Source organism: Trachemys scripta, chromosome 9 (genome assembly GCF_013100865.1).
Source record: "Trachemys scripta elegans isolate TJP31775 chromosome 9, CAS_Tse_1.0, whole genome shotgun sequence".
NCBI classification, from domain to species: domain Eukaryota; kingdom Metazoa; phylum Chordata; order Testudines; family Emydidae; genus Trachemys; species Trachemys scripta.
Window position 1 is genome coordinate 80,004,641 of NC_048306.1, and position 18,512 is coordinate 80,023,152.

Here is an 18,512-nt window from a genome sequence, read left to right on the forward strand (position 1 = left end):
CGCGGGGCTTGAGAAAATTGACTTTGAAGTTTTTGGGGGGAGCTAGAATTGAGATACAACTGTTGCATCCCACAGTTCTCCTTCACCACATTTTTTGGGGCATACAAACAGCCTGAATTCAGAATTTGACATCGAACATGTAAACAGACGCACACACACACACACACAAAAAGGTATGCTCCTTCAAGCATCAAATCAGTAAATAAAAATATTTAGCAAATTTAGAAATAGAGAGTCAAAAGCACATACAGTGCTAGGACCTATAATTAATAGGCTTTGTAATTAGTATGTATTCAATTACTAGTAAATAAATTCTAGAATGCATACTAATTACAAATGTTATTAGCAACAGACTACTATTAATATAAGGAACAATATACCCCAAATATGCATAATGTTGATGTAATTCCATTGAGGAGATTCTGATGGCATCATCAATTATGACAGCAAAGCTCAAGTAGTCTGTAAATTTCATGAAAAACCTGAGATGGAAAAACAATCTTAATTTATGCACAGCTAGTCAGTGCACTACTTAAGCAATAAGACATAATAGTGGTCTAAGGAACTTCTTGGATGCCCATGGACAATAGAATTCCTGCCTCCACACCTGGGCCCCAATGCTGAAAGGCATGTGCTTAACTTTACGCATTGTGAGTAGTGCAGCTGAAGCCAATGAGACTACTACACCTATTCTGAAATGTCTGAAAAAGCGACATTAATGTATAATACTGGAGGCAGAGGAAGTGGATAAGATGTTATGGTATAAAAGCATTACAAGAATTTGGGATGGCTATATTACTCACAAGATGTGAAGCAAAGGGTGAGTTATATAGGTCACCCCAAATGAGTGTCAATAAAACCCTTGTAACGCATTATGTATTCAGCATATCATCATTACACAAAAAAGTGTTCATACTGTATCTACAACAAGGGGGCCTTGAGACCATGAACAGGACTCCTAAGTACTACCACAATACAAATAAATAACCTCAAAAGATAACCCAAGGTAGTTTTTCTACTATTATTATTATTATTATTACACAATAAGGCCCTGATTCTACAAATATTTTGACTATGCTCAGTTTTCCTGCCCTGAGTAGTCCTACTGAAGTCAATGGGGGCTAATTTGTGCCTAAGTATTTGTAGTACTGGGGCCTTGGTTCCTAAATGGGCTAGAAGCAAGTACTGCATATCCATTGGAAAGTTGGAAATACCCAAGTACTTGTGGCACCTTAGAGACTAACAAATTTATTAGAGCATAAGCTTTCGTGGACTACAGCCCACTTCTTCGGATGCATATAGAATGGAACATATATTGAGGAGATATATATACACACATACAGAGAGCATAAACAGGTGGGAGTTGTCTTACCAACTCTGAGAGGCCAATTAATTGTTTATGCTCTCTGTATGTGTGTGTATATATATCTCCTCAATATATGTTCCATTCTATATGCATCCGAAGAAGTGGGCTGTAGTCCACGAAAGCTTATGCTCTAATAAATTTGTTAGTCTCTAAGGTGCCACAAGTACTTCTGTTCTTCTTTTTGCGGATACAGACTAACACGGCTGCTACTCTGAAACTTGGAAATACAGCTGGCTGAAAAATTAAAACTTACTCCCTCCTCCCCAACCCCCCAAAAAAGTCAAAGTTCCTTTCATCTTAAAGTGTTTAAAATACAGCCATCCATTTGTTTTTGTTTTTATGAATATTTAAAAATATTTTTCAAAACATTTATAAAAATTAATATTTGAAAAATATCAAAAAGCAATTTTTCACACAAAAAAAACCTTTCACAATTCTTACAATTTTTAGTGAATAATGTAACTTCCAAAAATCATTTTTCAACAAAGAAAACATTTCATATAAAAATCTTTGGCGAGATTTAGTTGAGAATCTCCCTGTAACAATAGTAGTATATGTTTCTGCTTTTAGAACTCATCGGTTGAAAGATATCAGACCATATGTGCTAGAATGTGTGGAACATACCTGTTTGCAGTGTTGTTATAGCCAGGCTGGCCCCAGGATATTAGAGACACAAGATGGGTGAGGGAATATATTTTATTGGACCAACTTCTGTTGGTGAAAGAGACACGCTTTCGAAGTACATAGAGCTCTTCTGTTCCATACTGGGCAGCTATCAGCATTCCAGGACTGAATATTGCCCATCCTTTACCACAGACTGGTATGAACTGTGAGCAAAATGTTTATTTCCAAGGGAAAAGGAGGAAACATTTTTGTGATAGGTTGATTTTGGAGGAAAATGGCAGTTCTTGGAAGTTACTCAGAGTTCTGGAATGTTAGAAATAGCAACAGGAGAGATACATTTTGTGGGCTGAGTGCAGGTGAGAAATCAAAGTTCCATGATAAATGCAGGTTATCACATAGATATCACACCAACTAATTTATATTTAAATAGAATACTGTTGCTTGTTAAATTAACAACATTAGTTTTTATGGGGTTTTTTTGCATCTTGAAATTTGGTACACTGTCATTATATATTGCTGATTGCAGGGGGAAGACCCTTAACATTTGACATATCTTTTGAAATGTTTAAACACGACAAGGGGTTTTATTTATTCTACGTCCCCTCACTTTTCTCTTTTTACATGTGTTTTAACTGATCGTTTCTTTCCCTTGCCTCCCTCAAGCTCTTCCACTCAGCCTAGACAATTGTAGACAGTCCATTAAAAGCCACGCTCAGGACCTCACAGTTCCCAGTTTCGTTATTCTCTCCTCTTTTCCTTTTCCTATCTGTAAGTTATCTAGCTGTATATAGAAACAGCAGCACAACAACAGAGCATCTACAAGCGGCTTGCAGGGCAGCTCAGCTCTGCAGCTGTTCCGTGCGTGGAACCCGGCGCAGACAGGCCTCCAGAGAGTGGTCAGTCTCCTCTGGTTAGCAACTCACCTCTGCTTAGTCAGGTCTGTCCAAGCTGGAGGCACAGAGGCCCGTGCGCGCCTTTACTTGAGCTTTCAAGAGGGGTCTGGCGTGAGATGGCGCCTCCATCGCTAGCGCTTGTTGCGAGATGCACCCCGGTCAATCAGGCCAGGCGTGAGGGTTTAATGAAGCCAGCCAGGCCGGATGGTGGGGCCACACTGAGAGGCAAGGGAAACCTTTGCCGTGAGACCTAGAAAGGCGGGCGGGATGAAGGAGGAAGGGCCAAGGGAAACGGGGGACGAGGGGCTCCGGTGCCAGGGCCGCTCCTCCCAGGACCCGGGCCAGAGGGAACGCCGCGAGGCTGGGAGCCGCGCTGTGCCCCGGCCACAGGCCGCTCGCGGACAGCCCGTCGTTCCGCTAAACCCAAACCAGCCGTTAACGTCCCCACCCGGAGCCGAGCCGCTGGCCCGAACGAGGGACTCCGCGCTCCTCCCCTTCAGTCCCCCCGCCGCAGGAGCGGAACGGGCGGCCTCGCCTGCCCCTCCGGAGGCAGCAGGAGGAGGGAGCGGGGCGGCGCCGGGCCCGGCTCCTCCCAGTGGCGGGAGAGGGGGAGCGGAGGCGCACACGGGCAGGATTAGCTCATCTCGGCGGCGGCGGTGTAGCGACAGCCTCCCCCTGCTCCGGGCGCCCTCTCCTCGTCCCCGGCCGTGCGGCGCGGCGGCCCGTCCCCAGCCGGCTCCATGGCTGTGTGCAATGGAGACGCCAAGGTCAGTGCCGCGGCGGGAGCCCCAGAGCGAGCGAGCGCGCTGCCCCCTTCCCCCGGCAGCCCGGGCCGCGCGGCCGCTCGCCCCAGGACACTCCCCGCGCCGGGCCTGCCAGCCTCCTCCCGGGCGCTTTGTGCGCTCGGTTGGTGGGAGCCGGGACCCCGCGCCCAGGCCCTTCCTCGGGTTCCCTCCTTCCCCTCTCCCGCCCAGGATCGCCCGCGGCGAGACCGCCCCCTGCGCGCGGAGCTCGCTGCCGCCCTGATGTGAGTCCCCGGCCGGACTCCCTGCAGCGGGAGGAAGCGCCGCCCGGGGCACATGTTACAGGCAGCGGGGGAGGGGGCATCGTGCCTGGCGCTCGCAACCTCAGCGCAGGCAGCGGCACCGCTGGGGGAAGGGGGGCAGCGGAGGGGACATTTGGCTGTGGCCTCCCTGTGCAGCGCCCATGTGCTCCCCCGGCCGGGGCTTTGCATTATCGCTACTGCCGCTTGCCCCTCACAGGTGCCCCATGAGGGCGGTGGTAAAGGGGAGAAGGAGAAACACTGGCGCCCCCGTTGTGTTAGCTGCAGGTTGGGGGCAGCCGCGCAAGTGGCCAGCCGGTGAGCCTTTCCCCTGTCCAGACCAGGGATTTGGGGTGAGACCAGTAAAGGTGCCAGCTTCACACCCACACACCGTCTGAGTGTGGTGGAGTCTGGGTGCCCCACTCAATGGATGGGGGGGAGGGGGGGGACAGCACACTTTCCCCGTATTGCTGGCTTGAGGCATGGGTCCTCATTGCTGCATAGGGCATGGCACCCAAGAGTCCTGGTCTTTTCCTTTCTCCATCCTTCCACGGGGAAAAGAGCACAGGTTTCCCCATCTCCAACCTTTCCACTATCAATAGCTTTGTACAAGTGATAATCCCATAGTGGGGACAAAATAGTCTTTTCTCAGTTTTCTGAGCCCAAAGCTGCTGTTCACTTTGCACAGCAAGAAGACTGAATAATACTCCTCCCAGCTCCTGGGGGAAGGGTACCCCTTGCTCTCCTAGTTTTTGTAGGTGGTGCCCAACCTAAATTTGCAGTGAAGTTATGCTTTAGTCAGGCACAGGTTGTTGGATTTGGGGCAGGAGTATCTATGGTGGTTGCAGTTTAGTGGCATGTGGGAGGCCAGATTAAATGCTTGGATCCTTCTGGCCTTTAACTCTACAAATCTATGAAATAAAGCAGAAAACGTTGAATGTAGTGGATGGTATGTGATCCATGGGGCTTAATGGGGAGGGGAAGTGTCTGGTATGTTGTAGCCCCTGATCTTTATGAAGGAATTGGGAATTAATTATCAGATCTTATGAGCCCGCTGTACAGTACTGCCGCAAACCTCTGCATGTAAAGAGCTGCATGTGCCTGGCTCCTCTGCTGTGTCTATTACTCATAGGCCTTGAGGATGTATAGGGCAGGAGATTCACAATGACTTCATTATAGCTCAGTTCCAATTCAGAGGAGCTTTACTTCAATTTACCTTTTTTATTTTTAACTAGCTTATTTTTAAACTCCTTCAACTAGCTTACTAGTTTCCCCCAAGTGTTTTAGAGCTATCAAAAGCATTATATAATTAAAGTTCCCTTATTTCTTCTTTTTGATCCTTTAATTTTATCTTAACTAGAAAACAAGACAGTTCTGTTAATAATATCTTATTTATATAGTGACTTTTATCCTGAAGAATCCCATAATGCTTTACAAATTTTGGTCCCAGCCCTGCAACCAGATCCATGTGAGAGATGCCTGTGCAGACCCTGTTGAGTTCTTTGGAGATCAGGGCTTATGTATTTGCAGTAATGGGGTGGGAGTGTGAATCTCATGATTGGAATACCTTTTCTAATGATTCAGGACCACACTTTGGCAATAAATAATATTTAGCTTAGCGTACTACAGACAGTAATTCATGAACACAAGAAATGTACATAAGAGAGCTGAAGTCAAAATGCCTATTACTTGGTTTTAACTCTACCGATGGATTCACATTTATATACTTAAGTTTTATGGGTATAACTATATTTGTTAGGGTGTGAGTTTTCTCCTGACACCAAGGTACTTTATACTGGGATATCTTATTTTAGTTGCCAAACCAAAATAAGCTATGGTATAACTGTGTCCATACTAGGTTTGAGTATTTTTGCCACTTTATACCAGTGTAGAAAAAGCAGCAAAAGTTTCTGCTGTGGACAGCCCCAAAGGGCATTGCCTGGCTCCACTCCCAAGCACATTCCTCTATTCCCTGCTAGGGGTCACACCCCATTTTTTGGGGGGAAACTGGCCATTTGTCCAGTTTGCTCTTGCTGGCTGATGATTATTTGGCAAGAGCAAATGGGACAAATGCCCAGTTTTGCCAAAGAGATTGGGACGGCCAGGACAGGGCTTAAAAAAGGGACTGTCCCAGCCAAAACGGGACATCTGGTCACCCTATGCAAGGCCCACCTTTTAACTCTTGTTTATGAGGAAATGACTATAGCATAGGATTAGGTAACGGGGGTCTGGGGAGGTAAGTGTGGGGTTGATTAATTTGTTGTATTAATGTTGTTGCTGGGTTATTTGATTTGATCTGGGGTAACTGACAGGTCTGTTTAGTTTATGTATATTTTAAAAAGATTTTAAACGGTGACAAAAACATTGGATAGGCGCTCTTCTATTGTACTTTGTAAAAATCCAAATACATTTTTTATAGCTTTCTTAACCAAAATAAAGCCTACACTAGCTTGAAAAGATCATCCAAAACTCAGTTTTGGCTTGTTTAAGCCCCTGATTTCAACGGGAGCTGTGGGTGTTAGCATCTGTGATTAGTCAGGCAACTTATTTATGCACCTGAATACAACTTCAAGTGCCAAAGTTAGGCATTCAAGTATGAATTCTTTGGTCTGAGCTACTCAGAAAACCAGATTTGCTGCCGAGTACTACACAAACTTAAAACTGGGTTAATAGAAGTCTTGCAATATACTGTGTATGTATAAAATGTCTCTGCAACGTTACACACTTTTAACACTGTGTTGGGGTGTTTGTGTGTGTGTGTATATATATATTTATGGTTTTAGAACAGTATTCAGAAATTAAGAGAAGTTGATGAGCAAGACATTGGTAATTGATCTATATATATATATTTATGTACTTAAGTAGCAATTCATGTTTTCGGCAAGGCTTGTTTAATTAATATTGTGGTCAATTTTTAAAAATGTAATAGAACAAAGAATGTTTCAGGACTGCCAAGAGAGAGTTAATATAAGGCAGTTTGGATAGAGGGATCACACTTCACAAGGCTGTAACTGGTGATAATGTAACTTCAATATATTGATTTTGAATTTCAACTTTTGAATATCTTAGGATTCAGAATTCTTAGATTTTTGTCTGTGAAACTGACAGCAAATTCAAGTCATAAGATGACTATTTTGTAGTAGTGTAATGGGCTTATTTGGCTGATAGTCACAGATAACTGGACATTTTTCACATATGACATGATATTTAATGTGAACTCTTGTGACTTAAATTAGTTGAATAGAAATATTTAATGTCCCAAGAGAGATGAAAAGGCCTTGCTGTATTTTTGCTCTGTACTACCTCTTCACCCTCCCCATGCGTTTCTGGTCTGAGTACAAGTTACAACGCTTTCTGTTGTTTTATTAACTAAAGCTTCCTTTATCCAATTTGTATTTGAGAGCTCTTATTTTTTAGCCAAGCTGTAAATCAATGAATAAGATATTGTCCTAACTTAAACACACATGCAGGCCCATTGCTGTTATGGTGCCATATTTAGCATTAATATGTGAGTTAGACTAACTTAGATTTGCACCCCATTAGACCCAGCGTACAGTTGCTTAATGAATTCAGAATTACCTGTCAAAGGCCTAAAGCTGCTTTTCTATTTTTTTGCCTATATATTAAATGGAAATACTACAGGAACATATTTAAGAATGTAGGTTTTAAAGAAACATTAGTAAGGGCACAAGAGCAAAATGGGGGGAGGGATAGCTCAGTGGTTTGAGCATTGGCCTGTTAAACCCAGGGTTGTGAGTTCAATCCTTGAGGGGGCCACTTAGGGATCTGGGGCAAAATCAGTACTTGGGCCTGCTAGTGAAGGCAGGGGGCTGGACTCAATGACCTTTCAAGGTCCCGTCCAGTTCTATGAGATGGGATGATGATGATGATGATAATAATATATGGAGATATACCTAACACATGGAAAAAATAGGAAGAATGGTAAGAGACCACTGGCTTAATCAGGAGATCTTCAATAACCTGAAACTCAAAAAGAGTCATACAAAAAGTGGAAAATAAGTCACATGACAAAGGATGAATATTGAAAAAAAACAGAAGCATGTAGGGACAGAATTGAAAAGGCCAAGGCAAAAAATGGGATTAAACTAGCTAGGAACATATAGAGTAACAAGAAAACATCTTATAAATACATTCAAAGTAAGAGGAACACCAAGGACAGGGTAGGCCCATTATTCAATGAGGAGGGAAAGACAATAACAGAAAACGCAGCAAGGGCCAGTGTTAAAATGCCTTTTTTGTTTCAGTTTTCACAAAAAAAGTTAGCAGTGATTGGATGGCTAACATAGTGAACATCAGTGTAAATGGTGCAGGATCTAAGGCTAAAATAGGGAAAGAACAAATTAAGAATTACTTAGTCAAGTTAGATGTCTTCAAGTCAGCAGGGCCTGATAAATACATCCTAGAATATTTAAGGAACTGGCTGAAGAGATCTCCAAGCCATTAGCAATTATCTTTGAGAACTCATGGAGTGTAGGTGAGATCTATCTTCTTGTAGCAACAGCTGTTGTCTTCAACACTTTCTCTTGCACTATATGTTGGTGTTTGAACTCTTAATCTACTTCTCTTGTAATTTGTGTGTCCTGTCAAAAGAAGTTAAAAATAGTACTGGTGTTTAAATTGAGGATTTAGGAGGGTAATTGTCAGAGTTGGCCCAATCTGACCTTATTCTGAATTTGGTAGTTATTGTTAAAGGATTAATTAAATGTGGGGCCACCGGCTCTTACCAATTAGCTCTTCATTGACCTCAGAATGAAGAGTTGATTCTCTGATTCTTTTAAGAGACTACAGTAGCATTTTTCAAGAGTGGCCATATTAGACTTTTTCTTTCTACCTCATTACTGCTAGATTATTAATGAGCTAACACAAAGAATAGGGGAATGTTTTCAAAAACCCCAAAATAAAACCTACTTTTTCATTAATCAGTTTAATAAACCCACAGTTTTAAGTTATAAACACAATAAAGAAAGGAAATTCTGTTGTGTGTGTGTGTGTGTGTATATTTGTGTGTGTATGTGTAGTGGACCCTCGTTCTCCCTCTTGGAGGGAGACCACTTGTTCAGGTTGCCTTTGGGCTTGTATGGCCAAGGCACAAAGCTGCAGAACAGTCTAGGGCCCTTGTCTCCACCCGAGGTGGAGCAAGGCCCCCCAGGTCCTCTAGTTCCCAGCCCCACAATAGGGCTGGGCACCAGACAGTTATGGCCAGGCTTTAGCCGGCTCAAGCTGCCAGCAGTTAAACACCAGCTAGAAGGGGGTTGGCTTCAGCCAGAGCGGGGCTGTGGCTGCCAGCAAGGCTATCACAGTCTATGTAGCTGGTTTGGGCATGGGCTTGAGGAGGCTCAGGCTGCCAGTAAACAAACAGTCTCAAGGCTGGCTTTAGCCTGGGCGGGGCTCAGGCAGCCAGCAAGGCAACAGTCTATAAGGGAGCTAGTAAGAGAGGCTCCTTCTTCAGAGCAGGAGCTTCCCTGCACAGTGTAGAGAGTCAGCCACCCCAGGATGGAGTAGCAGGGGAACTCAGGTTCACCCTACTCCATCACATCCCAGCCCAGGGTCTTGGCAGAGGCAGGATTGGCTGCCCCTGCGTCAGCAGGGATCCAGCCACAACACACCGTCTGAGCCACACCCAACTCCGCAGCTGGCTGCTCCATGGCTGCCCCTGGGCCACTTCCTTCCTCCCCAGGGTTTGGTACCTCTCACTTCCAGGGCTCACCAGGCTCCTTGGGGTACACTGCAGCCGGTAGTCTGGGCCACTCCTTGTCAGGGTCTCCCACTTCTGCAGCTATCAGACAGCTGGGGGTAGGTTCTCCTCCTGAGTACAGCAGGGGCATCCTTCTCTTCTAGGGATTCCACCCCAACAGGGCTGTAGGGCCTTCCTCTTATACTTCTGGCCCTGCCCCAGCACTTCTGGTGAGGGGGGCGGAGCAGGCTAGGCTCCGCCCACTAAGGGGAGTGTAGTGGACCCTTGCTCTCCCTCTTGGAGGGAGGCCACTCGGTCTCACTACAGTATGTACACACAATGTAACTTTAGTTATCTGGCCCAAGACTAAGAAACCATCTTACTAACTGCTTCTTATCAGAGATGCAGTTACCACTTTAATTCCACTGGTGTACTTATTAATGAGAGAAATGAAGTGACAGACTCCAACCTTGAAACAGGCTATAGAAAGTCTTAGCTTTTTTCTTTTCCTTACTCTCTTTACAGGGGGATTCAAGCAACTACCAGCAAAGTTTACAGCTCTAGATTCTTGAGCCATGGTCACCTTACAACCTTCCTGTGCATCTTCCGCTCTTAACTAATTCAGGGCTAGCTAGATTACAAGTAAAGGATGCTTCAGTGTTTATCTCAATTGTCTTTGGAATGTTGTGTTGCCATAGAAGTTGAAGAACATTCTTGCTTCACTGTAGCAATACAAGGAAAATACAGTAGATAGAATCTTCACTCATGGGGAATCCATCCCAAGTGGGACCTGAAGGAGAGGAACTTTTGATACCCAAAGTGGGAGCACTGTTTGTAGAGCTGAAGGGCAAACTCCCTTATTTGGAGGCTGCTGATGTCTGAAAGAGGACATAGTATTTTTACCTTCTCTGTGTTTGGTCCCTTTCGTCTCTCTGAGGTTTGTTGCAGGCCATTGAAACAAAGTAGCTTAGCTCCCTTGCTCTTGACAAGCCACTTCTGCTTAATTATCAGTAAAAGTTATATCAGTAATAAATACATAGTATTGGTAATACATGTTTGATATACAGAGCATCCAACCATTATAAGGGAAAGGTCACTGCACTGCAGTTAAATAATCCTGGATTGCAGTGGTCCTAATACACAAAGTACAGTAGAACCTCGGAGTTACAAACACCTTGGGAATGGCGGTTGTTCATAACGCTGAAATGTTCGTAACTATAAACAAAACTTTATGGTGGTTCTTTCAAAAGTTTACAGCTGAACATCGACTTAGTACAGCTTTGAAATTTTATTATGCAGAAGAAAAATGTTGCTTTTAACCATCTTAATTTAAATGAAACAAGCACAGAAACACTTTCCTTACCTTGTCAAATCTTTTTAAAACTTTCCCTTTATTTTTTTTTTAGTAGTTTAAGTTTAACACAACACAATACTGTACTGTACAGTATTTGCTTTTTTTGGTCTCTGCTGCCTGAGGTGTTTGTTGACCGGCCAATTCGTAACTCTGGTGTTCGTAAGTCTGAGCTTCTACTGTATTTTTCTCCTAGAATGATTCTGCAGCTACTATTTATGTAATTGGTTCATCTTATAATTACTTTACAATTGTATGGCACTTACATGAAAACATAAAATGTTAAGGAGGGTTGCTGTCTGAATTTCTGCCTGAATAATACACTGAAAGGCTTCAGTTCTTCCTTCTCCCAATCTAAAATCAACAAGGAACAGGTTTCTTAAGCTACATGTAATTAAAATGTCAAAAAAAAAAAAAATAAATAAAACCTACCCCTGAAACAAAACTGTTCGGAAAGTTGCATCAAAATGGCAACTTTGGAATTGTGACTTCTGGCAAGCTTAGTAGATAGATCAGACTGAATAAGCATAGAATGTGAACTACACTTTTCACCTTCTATAGGTGGTCACTTCTAGTCAGAGTTGAGAATACGTAATGGGATGGTATGGGAAAACTTGTATTGCCACTGACTTTGAGGTATCCTTTGTCTCTAGGTTCTGTCAGTTCAGTACCTCTTTAATAGGGCTCAATTCATGCACTTTTAAAATGACCATATTCTGTTTTAGGCTTTTTATAAAACACGATTTTTATGTTCTCTGAAATTCCACTGCTCCAAAAGCTGGAATGATGGTATTGGTGGGTGGGTCATGTGCACCACTTTTATAAGTGGAAAGATGTGGTAGAAGTATTCTTTCTTCCCCAGGGTTTGGCCTGGTGAGTGAGCAGATGTGGGTGGGGAGAAAATGGCTTCACCCTATATTAATCATTGATAAAATTGTCATCCATGCAAATGGCACACATGGGTTGCCAGGTGGTGTTAAGGTTGCCTATATCCTGCTATTTCATGTATTGCTGTATATAGTCTATAATAAGGCTTTTTCATTAACATGTTTTTCCTTTTTAATGCAATGTAAATGTTACACTTTACATTTTAAAGAATTCCTTTAAAGAACTTTCCACACCTGGGGACTGAATTTATGCCCTTAATAATTAACTTTCCAATCAGTGTTCTTTTTGAAGAGACTTGCTTCGATTTGTTGTCCTGACTGTTTTGATAAAGTGCTTATTTCAATAATGTTTGCAGCTGGAGAATGCTGGAGATCTTCAGGATGGCCAATATCACTATGACGGGGCAGTGGTAATACTCGATGCTGGAGCTCAGTATGGAAAAGTCATAGATCGTCGAGTACGAGAATTGTTTGTCCAATCTGAGATCTTTCCTTTGGAGACTCCAGCCTTTGCAATCAAGGAGCAAGGATTCCGGTAGGCTCTTTTTTCTTTTTTTTTTTATAATTTAATTGCAAAGGATTTCAGCAACAAAATTAGTTTATTCACTGTGGTGATAATACTACTTATGTTATCTTTAGTTTAACAGGAACACATGAGTTTCATTGGGGAAAACTAGCGCAAGGACTTGCCTAGTGCTTTCATATACTACATATTCTGAAATTTGATTTAATTTTGTTAAAAAATATTGATTTCCTAAGGTCATTTTCTGTTATGTAAGTCTTTTGAGGGGGTAACTTTTTTGTATGTAAAATATTTGTGATAAGTCTAATATTAACCTTTGGATAGCCATTCAACAGGAAAATACATTTGGCTTTTTTTAGTAATACTTGTAATAGTAAATAAGAAATCTTGCATCATTCCTTTTACAGAAAATTACATAACACTTAAATATTTGTAGTTTCATCAAAGAATTATATAAATTGGAAATGGTATGCTATATCATGCCAGACTCTTTCTGGGAGGCGAGTAGAATATTATCTGATAGTGCTTATTTAATTTTTTTTTTTTTTGCCAATTTGCTTAATGCTTTACACATTTGTTTTAGCTTTTTAAAAAAGAGCTTACAGATGTATATCCCTTTCTCTTAAGGAAAAAATTGCTATCCCCGTCTTACAGATTTATACAAATCACTTGAGTATCTAGTATTGTGGTACCATAATGCCAGTCCAGTAAAAATCCCAAGAATGCAGCACACACACATCACATTACTGTACTGGAAGTAGCACACAACAGAAATTGCTTCGTTGAATTGTTTTTCTCTAGCCAATGATTGTTGTTGCTCTAGTAGAATGCCAGTATAACTTAATGAGTCTGTAAAAATCTGAATTCACTACATTTCTTTAGAAAACACAGATGGCATACTATAGTAGACATAACTGCACTATTGCATATCTAATATAGAAGATTCACCTTGTGTACTCAACTCTTTCCTTTTAGAATTGCAGCTGGAAAATACTTGTAACTGCAGTATCTTGTTTTAAGACCCCTTTTTATTCATTACATTAACTTAAAGAAAATGTTATATTGTTTCCAGTGTGGTATCTTAAAACTGACTATCTAGGGTCTCAGTCCAACATTGAACTGTGTGAGCAGTTCCTGGGGTGCACAGGTAATTGTTTCTTATCTTAAAGAAAGAGGATCTCCTTCCAACACACAACCTGAAGTCTCTTCAGAACCTCTGTCATGAGATACAATAGTTGTGTTGTCAGCTACCAGGTTTGTGGCACTGCAAATAATTACTTTTTAAAACTTGGCCAAATACTTTCATTCAAAGGGTCACTGTTCCAAGGCTGAGGAAGATCTACAATGATGTCAGGGTTATTGGTTGTTTCGGGTAACTGGTAACAGGATATAAAGCTTTCTACCTCTACAGACATTCATTTAAATCTGGATCATGTTAGTGATGATTGAAAGTAGTCACTTGAGGCTTTCTAATGATATTTGTTAAATTAGTTGGTGGTTTCACTCTAGTTCCTAGATGACCGAGTGTCAATTGTGGTAGAAATAATCTGGCTTCCATGCTGACATTCTCTGGACTGAATGGTCATAGAAGTTGTGCTGTGCTTACCTCTGAAATTGGTCCCCTGTTGCAGAGGAGAGAGATACTTGTTTGTGACTCTAAGTCGGGGGCAGAAGCATGTCTCAGTGCTGTTGCTTAAATTGTAATTATTCTGTGGCTAGGACATCTTAAAAGAGAGAAGAGCAAAACTTGCAAATTTGATCTTCAAGATTACAATGGATTTGTCTACCTTGCAAGATACTGGATGGGATTTTGAAAATTGCCTAAGTGAGTTTAGCACGTAACTTGCGTAGACATGGTTTTTAAAAAAATCCCACGCATCCACTATTAATAACAAGATGTCCACTCTGCAGCACTGGAAAACTCAGTTGTGGGAACAGTTGGTCTATAGGGATGTAAGTAAGCTTGCTTCACTGTTCTTTGAATTCCTAGATGGGCAAATCATAGAAAGATGCTGGAGCAGTCTTTGGGCTTGTCTACACAGGAAGTTATACCATTATAGGTATATGGCAATAACTCCCTGTATGGACACTTTTATTTTGGTATAAGCAACACAAGCTAAACCAGAAAAAGGCATTCTTATATTGGAGTAAGGGCATGTCTACACTTCCAACTTTGGCTGATGCAAGTTACAGTGGCATAAAGCTGCTGCAGTTAGTGTATTGCTTGTGCACATGAATACTTGGCTCTTTGCATCAGTGCTGCATGTGCTCACCATGAGTGCTTGTGTTGATGCACAATGCAGTGCGCCCTGCGTAGGTATCCCAGTGTGCAACTTGCCACTGTCCAGACGCTGTCTTTTGGGAAGGATTGGGAATGCATGGTGGGGCAGAAACAAGTCACGTGGGCTGACAAGCAAAGGGTCCACTTCCCAGCATGCAACTTTCTCTGTCCCATAAAGCTATCTATATCCCATAATTTTTGCACCTTTTTAAAAAATCCCATGAACCTCTGCAGGACTTGTCGGACACCATCTCTGACAGATGCACGGAGCCTGCATAGCTCTGCGCTGTTGTCATAAGCATTGCAAGCACAGGATGCAAGATCCTCCGGTATTTGCAGAGCCTCAAAAATAACTGAATCGGTGGAGAACATGATGGTTTTGTGGAGGACAAATTGCTGCGGGACATATGAGAACTAATTCAAGGCTGTTGGTGGCATTCACAGAGCACCTGCAGATGGTGGAGTGCTGTATCTGGGCCTGAGAACCGAGCAGTGGCTGGTGAGATCACACCGTATACATGCTTGGGATGATGAGCAGTGGCTGCAGAATTTTGGGATGTGTAAGCCACATTCCTGGATATGTGTGCTGAGCTCAACCCAGTCCTCAAGCACAGGAACACCAGAATGAGAACTGCATTGTCAGTGGAAAAGCACGTGTTGATTGGACTGTGGAAGGCTGCAAACCTGGATTGCTACCAGTTAGTGAGAAGTCATTTTGGAGTTGGAAAATCAATTGTGAGGGGTGTTGTCATGCAAGTAGGCAGGACCAGTAGTAATCTCCTGTTATGCAAGACTGTGACTCTCTGCAATGTGTAGGGCATAATGTGATGGATTGTCAGCAGTGCGGCCGTAAATAGCGTACATATCCCTATTTTGGCACCAGATCACCTTGCCACTGAGTACATCAACAGAAAGGGCTACTTTTCTATGGTTATGTAAGCATTGGTGGATTGCTGGGGACGCTTCACCAATATCAGTGTTGGCTGGTCAGGGAAGGTGCTTGGCTCTCTCATCTTTAAGAACATGTTGAGAAATCTGTAAGCAGGGACTTTCTTTCCTGACCAGCATATTACCATTGGCAATGTTGAAATGCCAAAAGTGATCCTGGAGGACCCAGCCTACCCCTTGTTCGCTGGCTCCTGACACCATACACTGACCACCTCAACAGCACCAAAGAGAGATTCAGCTACCAGTTCAGCAGGGGAAAAATGACGGTTGAATGTGCTTTTGGTAGATTGATGGGATTTCTGGCAAGTTTACTCACCAGATTGGATATTTTTTTGGGGGAGAGGGGGGGAACACATCCCAGTGGTTATAGCTGCCTGCTGTGTCCTGCATAATATCTGTGAAGCAAAGGAGGAAAAGATGCCACTGGGATAGAGGGCGGAGGTAGAGCAGCATCTGTTGAGTTTGAACAACCAGATGCAAGGGCTATTAGAAGAGCTCAACATGGAGCTATACAGCTCACAGATGCTTTGAAAGAGCTAACAGTGAGCCACAATAGTGCTCTACCAGGACCTGCTGTTTTGGGTCCTGTTAGGAATTGTGTGGTGCTTGGTGTACATCTATGAATCTAACACTGACAGTGCACCTATTAATTTTGTGGTGCTTGCTATTCATTTATTATTATTACGTTGTGCTTTTTTTCATTGATCCTATGAGTTGCATCACATTGTACAATAATAAGTAAGGGCATGCTTTCAGTACTGCTAGGCACTCTGCAGCATATGTTCGGAACTAATAAAGATGAATTGTTTTCCAAGCAACAGCATTTTATTGAGTAATGAAAACACTGCAAAAAAATTCTGTGCAAGTTAAAAACGTAATACATTTTTGGAAGAGAGTTTAAGAAGGGGAAAGAACATTCACGGCCATTTTATCTACGCATAGAGCAGCTGTGGCTCTCTCAGGTCAGCAGAAGTGAAGCTGTAGTTGTCCTTAATGTCCACCGGTGAGGCGTGGTAGGGGAAGGGATGCAGCCTCTGATGTCTTGTGGAATGTTGAGTGGGACGTAGGGAAGTTCTCCATGGAGTTCTCCATGGACTACAAGAAGGTGAGCCCAGGATTGTTGAACCTGTAGACCCACAAGAGTCTGTAGCATGTGTGTTTCCTGCTGGAAAAGCCCCATTCTGTTCTGGTGCATCTCCCTCTCCTTTTTCTGCTGGGACTCTTGGGCCTTTCTCCTGTTCACTCTTTCCATCTCCAGGCTGTGTGAAATGTTCACCCTCCAGGCCCTCACTGCTCACGGTCTAATGCAGCTCTGGCTTGCAGGACCTCATTGAACCTGTCGTCTCAAGTCTTCATCTTTCTCCTCATCTGGCTTAGGTGTTCCATGGATGTGGGAGGGAACACTCTCAAGGCCACAACTACAGAAGCTACAGATAAAATACACAGAGGTATCACTGTTAATATAGTCATATCAGAAAACAAAAGTTAAGATTCAGAACTGTCCCTTACTCCCCATAAGTTTTAAACAAGACCCGCTTATTGACACTTCTGCTTCAGAGTGCTTGTGCACGGCACCACTCACCGCATCAGCCATGATGAGTGTTCTGGCTAGGGGTGAGGGAAATGAGCAGGGAATTACTTGGTTGCATGAAACGATGCATATAGAGCAAAGGCACTGAATACTGGCACCATTTTCCACAGGCGGTGTAATTTTAGTGATACTCCTGAGAGTAACAAAGGTACAGAGAGCACAGCTGCTGCTGGATTCCGAAGCTGCCCGGGCCCATGTGCTAGTAGTCTGTTAACTTCAGCAAGCACCACTGCAGTAATAGTGAACTGGCCTGAGAAAGTGTCCTACCATGGGGGAAGAAATAAAACTGCCATCCTTCAAAAACTTTGGGAGAGGATTGCAGAATACCTCTGTAAAAGTTTCATTGAGATCTTTCAGGAAGATTCAAGGGATATCCCTGTGCACAAGAACGAAATGCTCCATATGACCTCCCCTGCCCAACTCTACAGGGGAATGAAAAGCAGTTAACAACTGTACCACTCATTATCGTACCACTGTCTCTGTAGTATAAGTAAATTGATGAAAAGTCAATAGTTATGTAGTGCTAAGTTGGGGGTGCCATCAGTACATCATTGTACTGGTAAATACATTTACACACTTACCCAAGGTTATTTCCCCTGCATCAGGCTAGCCTGTGCTTGACTGACTGGATTGCGGTGACAACAAGGAGTCTGGTGGCACCTTAAAGACTAACAGATTTATTTGGGCATAAGCTTTCGTGAGTAAAAACCTCACTGGATTGCGGTGGAGTCTCAAACAGGTCCTGGCTTCCTGGACTGCCTGGTCGCATGTCCCTCCTCCACCACCACACCCTCCTCCTTGCTATTCAAGGCAGAGGCCTGTGACTTTGGCTCCTCGGCAGTGTCAGTGGTGGTCTTCGGGGTAGTGGTGTGTGTGTGTGTGTCTGTCTTAAGACAATTATGGCATACGGCTCTTTGTAAAAGCCCCAGGTCTGCAGCTTGGCACCAGATTGACTGTTGGTCTCCCTGCCTTTCTGATGTGCTTGCTGCAGTTCCTTCACTTTCATGCAGCACTGCTGCTGATTCCTCTCATGCTTCTCCTACATCTCCTGTGCAATCTGCTCGTAGATGTCCACGTTTCCATGGCTGGTTCGTAGCTCTGCCTGCACAGCCTCTTCTCTCCGCAGGCCCAGGAGATCCAATATTTCCTGTCTACTCTAGGCCAGAACATCACAACAATGGAGAACTGCTAGTGGGTGCTCACCAAGATGAACGATCAGGAAAAGACATTTAAAAAATGTATGGGGTTTTAAAATGGGGATGGGGCTTCCGGTCTGCATGACCCTCTGGCAGTGGATTCACAATTATGAAC

At 43.2% G+C, this 18,512-nt stretch overlaps 1 protein-coding gene across 1 annotated transcript in view; it reads left to right on the forward strand.

The window, feature by feature from the left end:
• The first annotated feature begins 3,446 nt into the window (after positions 1 to 3,446).
• Positions 3,447 to 18,512, forward strand: part of GMPS (guanine monophosphate synthase) — a 63,293-nt gene continuing 48,227 nt past the window's right edge. Inside the window, exons 1-2 of the mRNA XM_034780744.1 lie at positions 3,447 to 3,650; positions 12,215 to 12,393. Of these exons, the coding sequence (XP_034636635.1) occupies positions 3,624 to 3,650; positions 12,215 to 12,393 (206 nt within the window). The 5' untranslated portion in view covers positions 3,447 to 3,623. The remainder of the gene's footprint in view (positions 3,651 to 12,214; positions 12,394 to 18,512) is intronic.